At 37.7% G+C, this 12,960-nt stretch overlaps 1 protein-coding gene across 6 annotated transcripts in view; it reads left to right on the top strand.

Moving 5' to 3' along the window:
- Positions 1 to 12,960, top strand: part of Otulin (OTU deubiquitinase with linear linkage specificity) — a 43,898-nt gene that overhangs the window by 14,422 nt on the left and 16,516 nt on the right. For all 6 annotated transcript variants that reach the window (XM_078018019.1, XM_078018007.1, XM_078018002.1 and 3 more), the window contains 3 exons: positions 2,788 to 2,931; positions 8,079 to 8,204; positions 12,060 to 12,329. In XM_078018019.1, the coding sequence (XP_077874145.1) occupies positions 2,788 to 2,931; positions 8,079 to 8,204; positions 12,060 to 12,329 (540 nt within the window). The remainder of the gene's footprint in view (positions 1 to 2,787; positions 2,932 to 8,078; positions 8,205 to 12,059; positions 12,330 to 12,960) is intronic.

Genomic DNA, 12,960 nt, shown 5'->3' with positions numbered 1-12,960 from the left:
AGTTCTGTTGCATAAACTGGCAACCCTAATGTATTCTTCAAGACTATGGGGCTGATCTTGGGGACTCTAACATTCTTTATTAGGTCAAACCATGTGGAATTATTACTGCTATTTGACTATGAGCTACAAAAACAGCAGTGTCAGCCAGGTGCCTTGGTGCATGCTTGTAATTCCAGCGGTTCAGGAGGCTGAGGTAGGAGGATTGTTGCCTCAGCAACAGCAAGGTACTAAGCAACTCAGTGAGACCCTGTCTCTAAATAAAATATAAAAATAGGGCTGGCAATGTGGCTCAGTGATTGAGTGCCCGAGTTCAATCTCTGGTACCACCTAAAATTGGGATTTAGATGTCCACCTAAAATTGGGATTGTTTACATTATAAATTCAAATGTACTTCTTGTGTATTAGGGATATGGATCTGTCTTATTTGATAGAAATGTCTTAATTTTTTTGTTCAGAACTTCCTTGTTTAGAATTTAAATTTTTAAGCATATAAATACATTTATTCTTTTCCTTATAGCTTGTTTTTCTAGAAATATTGCTCATCTTTAAGTATGCCCCCTGTTGCTTAGGGGCTTTTATTCAAATGTGGCTGCCACTCGGAAACCTCTGAGAGCAAATGGTGAGCCCTGCTTCTTTCAAGTCTGGTACAGACTCTGGTGTTTTAGATACTTATTAGTGTCCTCAATCACAAAATATTCAGAGCTCTCAATTCATGCCCAGGTTAAAAATATGTATACTTGGGGGGCTATTTGCCCTGTACCAGACTAGATAACCAAAAAAACTAGATATCTAAACTATATTTTCTCATCTTTCCCAGAAATGCTTTCTCTGACTTATAATTTTATTTTGTGACTTCATTCTCTCCATAGGGTCTCTTTAAATAGTTATCATCTTAAAGTCCATTATTAAAGATGTTCGAGTTACCCAAATATTCCATATTTTGGAACTTGTACTAAAATTATTTCTCTATGGAATTAATTCTAGGGAAAGAAAAGATTTGATTTCTGACCTCGTTTGAGGAACATCTCATCAGGACTTGTGGCTTAATTAGAGCATGGTAACTAGGGTGCCTGGCAATACTTTGGTCTCAATTTTATTATAGTTCTTATTTGCTTAATTTTCTAACTTTTCGTTTGGATACTCTTGGACATAAATGTGTATAAATCTAAATTTAATTTTAAAAGTTTAATTCTTCTCCTAAATACTGCGATTTTTCTATGCTTTTGGGAAGGTTCGGTTGCAATTGCATCTGCCATGGTAAATATTCCTGGGATAATTAGGGGTCTGTCAGAGGGAACTGGTGCATATTGGTAGATGTGAGTCGGCCTGATGGTTTTTATATGTTGTACTGGTTGGATCACTAAGTACAAATGCAACTTTCAAATTTTCATTGTTGGAAAGAAGTCCTTTAATTTTCACGTAGAATGGCATCCTAAAACACAAACTTTGAAAACAACTACTAGAAAGGTTCTAGTTCTTAGCACCCAAAATGAGGGATCTGCATTATGCCTACTCCAGTGTGATACCTCTTTCTTTGTGTAAATGCAGGGTAGCAAGTAGAGTTTCAAGTGACTGTCAAGAACAGGACAAGTGAAGGGGCTGACTGGACTTGGGGTCAGCAGAGTCAGTCCTGGTGATAACAGTGTTCAGCTGAAGAAATCAGGACCTCATGTAAGCCTATGGACCCAGTCACCAGGACTTTTTTGAAATATGCTTCAAAATGGTTTATTTGGATAGCTGTTTTTGAATGCCCAAGCATGGCACTGAACATTTTCATTTCCTTGTTTTATTTTCAGATGGAGCAAGAGTGACTTCAGTTTACTTGGAAAAAAAAAAAAAAAAAGGGTCTCGGGCTGGGGTTGTAGCTCAGTGGTAGAGCACTTGCCTTGTATGTGTGAGGCACTGGGTTCGATCCTCAGCACCACATAAAAATAAATAATAAAATAAAGATATTGTGTCCAGAATAAAAAAGGTCTATCAGATTATTCAGACATTTCCTAGCATGTAGATTTTTACACACACATTCATACACAGTCATGCACCCCATAACAATGTATTGATCAACAACAGACCACATATATAATTATGATCCTGCAGGATTATAAAAGAGAAGAAATTAATATGAAGGAAAAATTCACCTCACCCATTGATGTATCTGTTGTATATGGCGATACACTGCATTACTCAGATGTTTCGTGATGCTGGTATCAACTAACCTAGTGTGCTGCCAGCCATATGAAAGTATTACACATACATTTGGGTATACTACAAAATACTTGATAATGGTAATATGTGACAGTTACTGTTTGACATATTTATTATTTTTTGCTATACTTTTGATCATTAGAGTGTTTACTATAAAACAGTTTGCCATGTTATGACAAAAGCAGCCTCATATTTTTCATGTTTACTGACTCTACATTGCCTCATTTCCTCCTGTGCTTAATTTAATCTCATCATGGCTTTTAAACATACAGAATCCACTGCTAATGTTGCCAGTAAGAGGCCGTATAGCCTAGATGTGTAGTGTATGTCTAGGTTTGTGCAAGTATATGATGCCTGCATAGGGATAAAGTTGCCTAGTGGTGCATTTCTCAGAACATCTTCCCATCATTAAGTGACAGTAATAAGAAGGAATTTTAATGTCTCACAAAGGATTTAGCCAGTCTTGTTTTCATTTTTCCAGTGATCTGGAATAGGATAATTTTTTTCCCCACAGGAATGGAACTCTTCATGCTCTCTGAAGCCAGTGACCACCATTTAAAATTCTTTGATACTTTCTCCCAGGGCTACGAGGAGGTTTCTCAGAAATTCACCTCCATAAGGCGAGTCCGTGGCGATAATTACTGTGCACTGAGGGCCACACTGTTCCAGGCAATGAGCCAGCTGGCTGCGCTTCCCCTCTGGCTTCAGGATCCGGAGCTCACGCTGGTACGCTGCTGCTACAGGTTTGAATCCGCAGTGTTTCAGAGAGTTTTTGGGAGACTTCCCTTTGTTGCTCCTGCTATCTGCCGGTGTCTGCAGGATGGCATCAGCATGTGGGTTTATTCAAGTTTTTGTGTCGGGTATGATTTCACATAGTAAAATAAGCAGAAATAATTAGTATCTCCCAGAAGAGAAAATGATAAAAGTTAATTTAAACAATTCAGCTGAATTAGAAAACAACTGTTTAGATTGCATAAAAATCACTTAGGAACAGTTTAATTTCAGTATTGATGTTTATATTACATGGGCTGTATATTTTAGTAATTGAGAACCTGCCAGGGTTTTAGAATACGTATTTCTTTCATTTTAGCTGCAGTTCAAGGAATAGTACTCTCTGCATGGTGATATGGTTAATATCACATGGGGAGAAGCTCCCAGGCCTGATCATCTTTAGTATTTTAAATCTTCTACACGATAGAGATATACGGGGATCCAAGGGTTCGTGTGTCTTGACACAAATAAGATCACATAATAGGAATGATTGGTCAGAACAGACTGACATTAATTGGAAGAAGATCTAAAGTTCTATGTTTAAAAAAAAAAAAAATCACCCCAAACCCTGAAGGGCTCTCTGTGGGAGACCTGCCTAAAAGCAGTTTATGAAGGGGAAAGAAAGATATTGGGATGTTAATGAATCGTAAGCCCACTGTGCACCCACATGAAGTGTGTTGGCCAGCAGTGATAATAAAGCCCTGGCTGCACTTTAAAAGGAATGCTTCTAAAAATCAAGTGGTAACAGCTCAGCTGTGAACTGGGCTGGTCCATGCCTATTGTGTGGATGGGGTTGAGTTGTGCCTGTATCTTCAGTAGGAGATGAGAATGTGACCAAGATTGACTCATCTCATTCTGGGAATAGAAGAAGATTAGAATAAAGTATACTTGTTTAGAATAAAAATAACTTTAAAAGAAACTTGTTGGTGGCTAAGCTAATAAGAACTGTTTTTGGTGGATAAGGGATCATATGACTCTACAGGACAAAACCAGGACTGGTGGGTGGAGGATACCAGCTATCTGCTTCATGATGATCTATTTTATAAACCAATATACAATCATCACACCTATTGAAACAGGCAAACTGACATCTGGGAAAGATATTTATTTCTAAGCAAAGACGTCACCTTAAGCAGATTTTTTGGTATTAGCTTATTATGTCTTTGTGAAGATTCCCAAACAAATTGATACACTAAGCTATTTTTTTCCTTTGCACATGATGACATTTATTAGTAGTGAACTGAGTTCACTTTCTGTGGGGTGTATTTTAACTTATGTGCTCTATGGTCATAGCTTAATTTATATATTACAACAAAATCCTCATTCATGTTACGTATGTTTCTTGTTGAACCTTTAACCTTTAAGAGACCTTTACATTTATGGTTTTTGTTGGCATTGAATTTGAATTCTTATACTTTTTCAGGAATCTCTGGCACAAATATTGTGCTAAGTAATTAAACATATGAAGTATACCCTAAAAAAAAGTAAAGCACAATGCCCTGACAGGCTATACTTGGATAATACCACTTGCCATATTAAAAATAGGATACGTAGATGGTGTTCTGTCTGTGATTGGTATTAGAATATGATGCGTGTGTTGTTTTTCTGACTTAATTTGAATACTGTGAAAGAGCTTTAAAATTCCTAGATTCTCTTTCTAATTTCTTCCATTTTCTCTCTGTATAAGCCAGTATATTTTCCCCTTGGGAACACAGTCTAATTTTTTGTTCATAGGGGTGGTATTTCTTCATCTAAGCTTTGTTGAATGCTGAGAAGCCTGTGTCAAAAAGAGAAAAGGTTCATTCTACCTGCTTGTGAGTTCAGTATTTACATTTATTGAACTTTGGTTCTGCTGACTGTGCACTGAAAAAATCATTTAACTCTTTTTTTGCTCTCATTCACCTAGACGACTTGCCCCTGTGTTGATGTTCTAGCCTCCTAGAACTTAACATGGTTTGAATACTTTCTTGACAGGTTCTGTTTTGTTATTTTCCTCCTGAGGCCTGATGGGTGACCACCAGGTTTGTATTTGAGGTGCCAGTCAGGGAAGGAAAGGATATGTAGACTTAGTCTGGTTGTGCTTGACCAACACTGCTTTTAACCTCCTCTTGGTCATCCCTTGGATCATCTCTCGGACCTCCTATATGTGCTTTCCCATTCCTCTTCTCTCTCTGGCTCCTCCACCAGCTCTTCCCTGAGACAGTCCACTCTTGAGTCCAGCTTCCTTAGTGAACAAGTATGTAAGGCCTGAAACCTTTAGCTAGCTGTATATTGCTTTCGTTTGTACTGAGAGGTGTTTTCTCAGTACAAACGAAAGGTTTTTGGATTTTGCCATCTTCCTTCTCTTGTAGACCATCATTTGGTTTCAGGAAACAGGAGAGCTTGACCGAGCAACCGTCCCCTGAATCTGGGCTCAGAGGAAGAGACCCTGGACTGAGCTGGTGCTCAGCTTCACTGGCCTTGCTCTGTTCCCTGCCTATGAATTGAGCTTTGTCCTTCCTGCCCCTCCTGACAATTCAGTTGCCTCCTTATCTCCTGTCACTGCCTGGGCTTGTTGTTCCTGTTTCTGTCCAAATCTCAATCTGCACGTTTGACTATAGTCTAATCATCTGACCTTGACCCCAACCTTGGAGATGGCTAGGTCTGGCTATTCTGAAACTTGGGATAGCACTTTGATCCCTGAGCAGGGGATGTTCTTTATAACAGGGACTCTCTTGTTTCTAAGTTTGCTGTGTTTTAGAATGTCTCTGAATAAGTGGGTCTTGTCACAGTGTTTGCTAGGGCAAGATACCAAAGCTTTTTTTTTATAAGTTCATTTTGGGTACGACATATTTTTGTTATTGCCTTTCTATCATGATGTCAAGAATTATAGGCATGTGCTAGAGAAAAGCTGGCTGTTAAACAGCCATAAATGAAGTGAAGCCTAATTCATGTATTCACTGTTCAAATATTTGTTTGAGTATTTACAATCACTGTTTCTTATTCGGTTCTTGTTTCTTGCTTAAGTTTCCTTTATTCTTACAAAAGTCCTGTCTCTGTGTAGTATAAAAGGATGGCTATTTTTGTGTTGCATGAGTTTTGACTCCTGAGAGCATTTAAAGTTATATTTACTTTTTTTCTTCTGAATAAGTAATTCTAACACCTCTATTCTTTTCTTTAGTTTTCAGGTCTAAATTTTAACAATTTCTTCAGTCCACATGTTGCTGAGATACAGGACAGCTGGCCCCGTGTATATGGAAATAACCCTAAGGAGGATTATCATTTTAGCAACAGGTTGCCCAATGAGTGAAAGAAATGAGGAACTTTGTTCTTTTGTGTGGTTGGTTAGATCTTTGCGGTCTTTACATTTTAGTTGATTCTTGTACTTGCCTTTTAGATAACTGTATGGTGTCAGGATGCTCAGCTGTCTTTTTTGACTGCATTTTACCTCTCATTTTCCTCTCACATCTGTGGAGCCAATAATTTCTGCTTAGATGTTTTAAATCCCAAATTTTCAATTCTTCAAGTATTTCAATGAAGTGACACAAATGCATTAAGATAGGTTGGAGAAAATAACCCAGAGCTTATATATTATATTAATAATGTAAATCAATATTATAATTATAATACTATGATTATATTGCTTTTATAGATCATATGATTATGTATTATATACTACATTTAATTTTCTTTTATATGTTCCACATCATGGAACAAAATAGTTCTCTGTGCTGAGTTGTGATTTCATCTTGTTGCCACTTGAGGGCACATTAGACGCTGGTAAATACTCTGAGGCTGAATTGAAGGTTTGGCAGAAGGGTCCCCATGTTGCTGAGGTACAGGACATGCTGTTAGAGTTTCTAGGTGGGTCATTGGTCATAAGATGATGGCTCCTCTGCTTAGCTAGTGGTGTAGGTCGCCATCATTGTAACAGTGGAGTCATTTACATCCCTATTGTGCTTCTGTTTTTTGCAGAAATGAAACCACTTTGGTTTCACATGATTGCTGTAGTCTGAGAAGGTGCAACCAGAATTACCATACATGAAAAGGTCTTTTAAGTCTTAGATAGGAACACACGGCTTCCTGTATGACTGTATTTATAACTGTTAAACAAGTTCAACGTAGGATGCTGGAGGATTCAGTTATTTTTTAATGAACTTTTGACCAAAAAGTGAACTTTTTTTTTCTAAATTTTTGTAGCAGTGAAGTGACATGTCTATGCCCAGCCTAATTATATGATTTTTCTCCCGACACACCCAGGGATGTTGGGAGAGTCTAATTTCCCATGGTCACCAGTTACCAGTGTGTCTCAGCTTGCCTTTCAAACTGCAGATTTTATTGATAAGTAGAGGGAAACCAAATAAATACTCCAGGAACCAAGGAAAAAGAAAGAAATCATCATGATAGTAGTTTAGAGGTCATTCTTTCAAAAATAAGGTAGTCAAAATGAAAAAGAATAAAGCAGCCCCAGCTGCTTTAGCCCCTGCTATTTATTCCTGTTGTCTTTTTTGTTTCTTTAAATCTTACTGAATTCATTAGGCAGTTAAACTAAATACTGTTGTTTCTTTGCTTGTTAAAATTTTGAGTGTATGTGTTAATTTTGTTTTAACAAAAATATTTTTCCACTTTTTTAGTGAATTTTTTCAGGAATTAGAAATTAGGCTTTATTTTCCTAGTAGGAAAGGAGCAGGTTTTGATTTTACCCAAGACTACCTCCCTTGCCTGGGAGTGCCTTCCTGAGCAGTGTACTAGGGAGTGATGGGAAAGGCTGCCAGTGAGCCCAGGTTTCAGGAAAGATGAAGTATGGGTGCTGTCTTAGCTCATCCTTACAGTTGCTGAGGAATATGCCTGGCTGTGGTTGGTGTCATGCAGGCAGGACTCTGCCTGTGTGTGTCAGCCAAAAGCACTGTTCTCTTTGGTAGACGGCTGCATGGTAGTACTTCTTAAGTTCCTGACTTAAATATTTAGGTCCTCCAGCCTACACCCACATGACAGACTTGCAGGAATTAATTCTGGAAATGAAGGTTTTATAGGCTTCATGATTTCTTCCAGCTTGAATCAAGTGATGGATTTTTCTTGGAAGATTAACACCTGTTTATCTCTCTTGTTTCTTATTATTCTAGTTACCTGAAAAACTGATACACAAATACAGCTGGATCAAGCAGTGGAAACTTGGGCTGAAATTTGATGGGAAGAACGAGGACCTGGTTGAAAAAATTAAGGAATCCCTCACCTTGCTAAGGAAGAAGGTTTGGACAGTGTGATTTCCTGCCTCTGACTAGTGCAGAGCTCTTACTCCTGATTTCCCCAGCATACTAGTTCTTAGTCTTTATTCAGTGGGTTATCAGATGCTCTTGGCTGAGCAGGTTACACTGGTGCACACCTGTAGTCTTAGCTACTCAGAAGGCCAAGGCAGGAGGATTGCTTGAACCTAAGAGCTGGAGCCCAGTCAGGACAGCATAGCAAGACTCTTGTCTCAAGCAACGCTTGGCCGATTTATTTATTTTTATTTTAGTTTATAAAGAAAATAATTTTATTTTGGAAAGAAAAGAATTTTATTTTGGCTTAAGACTAGAGGCTGGAATTGGCTAGTTTTTAGATGAATTTTTTTTTTTTTAAGAACAAAAGATTTTTGGAACAATATATAATAAAAAAGATGCAGTACATAGAACATGACACCACTCATTTGTATTTTAAAATGCATTTTAAAACCACAATGATACCATATGATATATCCAAATATACATTACTTTTTTAGCTCTTTATGAATTGAATATATACATTTTAAATTTTGATGTCAACTACTCTTTCAAAAAGGCCCTCTAATTAATTAACATGCCTTTGAAGATGGTGCCCATTTCCACACACACTTTACTCTTTACAAATATTGTTCCAGAAACTTGTCTTTATTGTTGCATGAACAGCTGTCTTTCGCTTTTACATTTTATTCATGATAAGAATAAACTAATCCAATGGGGAAAAAAAAGAATAAACGATTTTTTATTCTATCAATATGCTTTTCTACAATTCATATTTTGATATATAGAGACATTATTATCTATATAACTACTTAGAATTTTTTAAAAATTTATTCTTTTAGATAAACATGACAGAGTGTGTTTTGACTTTATACATACATGGAGTATGACTTATTCTCATTAGGATCCTATTCTTGCAGTTGTACTTGGGATGGAGTTTTACTGGTTGTGTATTCATATATGAACATAGGAAAGTTATGTCTGATTCATTCTACTGTCTTTCCTATCCTGTTCTCCCTCCCTTCTCTTCATTCCCCTTTGTTTAACCCAAAGGACTTCTATTCTTCCCTCCTATATCCTTAGTGTGTGTTAGCATCCATATTTCATATAGAACATTTGGTCTTTGGTTTTTTGTGATTGGCTTATTTCACTTAGCATAAAGTCTCCATCCATTTCCTGGCAAATTCCATCATTTCATTCTTATTTATGGCTGAGTAATATTCCATTGTGTATATATATATCTCATTTTCTGTTATATCCATTCATATATACCTCCTTTCATCTGTTGAAGATCACCCAGGTTGGTTCCATAGCTTAGCTATTGTGAATTGAGTTTCTATGAACATTGATGTGGCTCCATCACTGTAATATGCTGATTTTAAGTCTTTTGGATATATATTGAGGAGTGAGATAACTGAGTGAAATGGTGGTTCTATTTCAGATTTTCTAAGGAATCTCCATGCTGCTTTCCGTAGTGGTTGCACCAATTTGCAGTCCCACCAGCAATGTATGATTGGATCTTTTTCCACATATTCTTGCCAACATTTATTGTTACTTGTATTCTTGATAATTGCCATTCTGACTGGAGTAAGATGGAATCTCAAATTTTTAAGTGAATGCAAACTGTTCCCATGAGGTCTTTGGTAAAATGGAGGAATATCACCATTATCTATTCTTGGTTGAGATGTTGTATGCTAGTGTATCTATAACAATATATTTAACTTTCTTAAAGGTAAACTTTAACAAATGTAATCTTTGTTCTAATTCATATTTATAAGTTTCAGAGATACGATTTAGTTCATATTTCTTATATAGCAATAAAACTAACTCAGGTTTATTAAGTTCTTCCCAGTTATGGTTTAATATTCTATCCCTGTATCTTAAATACTTACTTTGTTTCCAGTGACTTCTCATTAAGTAGATTTAGTAACTTATTGTTTGAAAAGTGTCCTAAGAATTTGTCTGAGACAATTCAGGGAGAACTTGGTCTGTGCTTCCTGGTGTTTTAAACTTTGTGTTTAAAATTCTCCCTGTGATTTTGCTCTCTCCTCTGAGTTAGGTGTCCTGCTTGTACGTGGGCCTGCATTGACTTCTCAGTTGCTTGCTCTGAGCAACTTGGAGTTCCCTTTCTAGGTACAGTGAGCTTAGGGCCCATCAGTTGTTCCAGGCTTTGTTGGTGGAAGAGGGGTCAGGTAAAGGGAAGTTAGACAAGAGGTCCTTCCTAGCATCACCTCAAGTGGTGATCTGTTCACTCAAATTTAGTCTCTCTGCCCTTGTTCAACTTTGAAATCCCTGAGAGACACCCTATTTCTTCCTTTGCACCTAGTCCTTTAGCAGCAAGCCTGATACATAATAGACATTTGGTGAATGCTTTGTTGATGAATAAACTGGGGCCCTGACTTTCTCAAACTTAGTTTTTAATACAAAGATAAGAAATGTTTACTGGAAAGTACACTGTCAAAAGAAGTTTCATCTTCCACTGTAAAGAAGTGGGAGAGAGAAAGGAAGAGGGGGTCTGTTCTCATTACCTGTTGGAGTGGAACTTAGGATTTTGAGGGACTGGATGCCTGTGCCTTCTCACTCCTGGGTCAGTGGAAGGTTGAGGGCAGGGCTGTGGCCTTGTGTGAGTGAGTGGGAGAGTGCTTAGCAGAGCTATAGGTAATAAGAAGGATCTGGCAAAATGCTAATTTTGCTTTATTGGGTATGACCACTATAATTAAAGTCTCATATTTGGGACTGTTTAAGTGAGTCCAGTTTGTAATCACATTAAACTTATTCATTAATTATCTCAGCCAGTATTACTAACTGTCCTCTGTGCCATGATGTACACTTAAGTTTCACATGTTGTTTTATTGCTACAATCATGACATTGGTGTTGTTATGATCAGTCTTGTTTTATAGATGAAGAAACCAAGGCCCAGAGTTTGGTTAAACACTCTGCAAAAGCCATCAGTTGCTTGGTGGTGAGGCCTTGTTTCCATCCTGACTTTCTGACTCTAGATCCATGCTCTGGACTGTCAACTTGGTCTACTTTTAGAAAATATGAAATGTGGACAACATGTTCTAGCTTTTAGCCTAAATATTTGGGGGGTTCTGTTTAGTCATTACCATTAAAAATTATTGAATTTAAAATCTCTGATGGCTTTTGAAAGGTACACAAATTATTGATTATTCAAAAGGACTGTTATTTATATTGTCATCTATTTACTCATTCACTGTAACTTAAAAGCACATATATTTATAGGGTTTTCTTGTTCACTTAAGAAGTCTACCTATACTAACTGAATACCTGATACTCTGCTTTTTTAGGAGTCAGAATGGATTTATTTATATGAAGCTCATGTATATTTTTAATAGGTTAGAGGGTAAGTTTAATAAGCTAAAGATCCCATAGTGTTCTTTGCCATCTTCCATTTTAGATGGTAGGTTTTGTTTCTGAGTGGTCACTGTTTGTGAAAACCCCTCAAAGGGTAGTTTTAGCTCCCTGCTACATACAGCTCCACACACAGGCCTCACATAAACACGGTAATTTTTCATTAGTATCTCTGCCTGCCTAGCTCAGTCTCATCCCCTGGGAAGTTAGAGGAGTCAGAAGTTCATACCATGGCCCAGGGCTTCTCCTTATCGCATTGTGCTTCTGTTTTAGATTAATGGGGGAAAGGCTGAACTAGGAGTTGTGTGATCTTAAGAGTACCATTGATTGTTCTGAAACTTAAAAACATTGTGGCTACATTAGGATGATTTATAGTCCCTACTTTTGAACATAATTCTGTGTTCATAGTATGGAAGTATACCAGGGATTTTTAGAACAAAAATTCTAACTATTACATAACTTCCTTATTGTAGTGGGCAAGCCTGGCTGAAATGAGAACTGCTGAAGCAAGGCAAATGGCTTGTGATGAACTGTTCACAAATGAAGAAGAGGAATACTGCCTCTATGAAGCTGTAAAATTTCTAATGCTAAACAGAGCCATTGAACTATATGATGATAAAGAGAAGGGAAAGGAAGTGCCATTTTTCTCTGTGCTCCTGTTTGCTCGGGACACATCGAATGACCCTGGACAGCTACTGAGGAACCACTTAAACCAGGTGGGACACACTGGTGGCCTTGAACAGGTGAGTTGTGTCTTTGGAGTGCATTATCTCAAAACACAGCAGTGTTAACTGTCAAACATCTCACAGTGTTTGTAGGTCAGGAATTCAAGAGCAGCTTAGGTGGTTGTGGCTGAGGGTTACATAAGATTTAATCATGTTATTTGGGACTACAGTCTTCCTTGGGGTTGAAGGATCTACTTCCATGGCCTATTGACATGGCTCTTGACCAAGGTCCTTAGTTCCTTACAGTTAATAGGAGGGCATGGTTCCTTACCATAGGGCTTCTTGGGTGTCCTCATGACATGGCAGCTGACTTTTCTGAGTGGTCCACGTAGAGAGCAGGGAAGTCGCACACAGGCACTTATACCATATTCTGTTTGTTAGAAGCCAGTCACTAAATCCATTCAACTCTCGAGGGGAATTGAGCTCTACCCTTTCAATGAGGTTTGTCGAAGATGTATAGTCCTGTTTTATAATCATTAACAATATTATCCTGGACTTTCTTCTGGGGGTGATGGATATAATTAGTACCCTTGGCTCTGGAAGGGTAGACATAAATAAAGCATGTGGAGGAGCCATTTGAAGGTCTTGTTTAATCTTGGCAGCTCAGGCTCTTGGATCTTATATAGATGCCCATAACAATCTTGTTCTT

This window comes from Ictidomys tridecemlineatus, chromosome 1, assembly GCF_052094955.1.
Source record: "Ictidomys tridecemlineatus isolate mIctTri1 chromosome 1, mIctTri1.hap1, whole genome shotgun sequence".
Lineage (NCBI taxonomy): Eukaryota > Metazoa > Chordata > Mammalia > Rodentia > Sciuridae > Ictidomys > Ictidomys tridecemlineatus.
The sequence above is the reverse complement of the archived record's forward strand: the minus strand, read 5'-3'. Positions and strand labels throughout refer to the sequence as shown.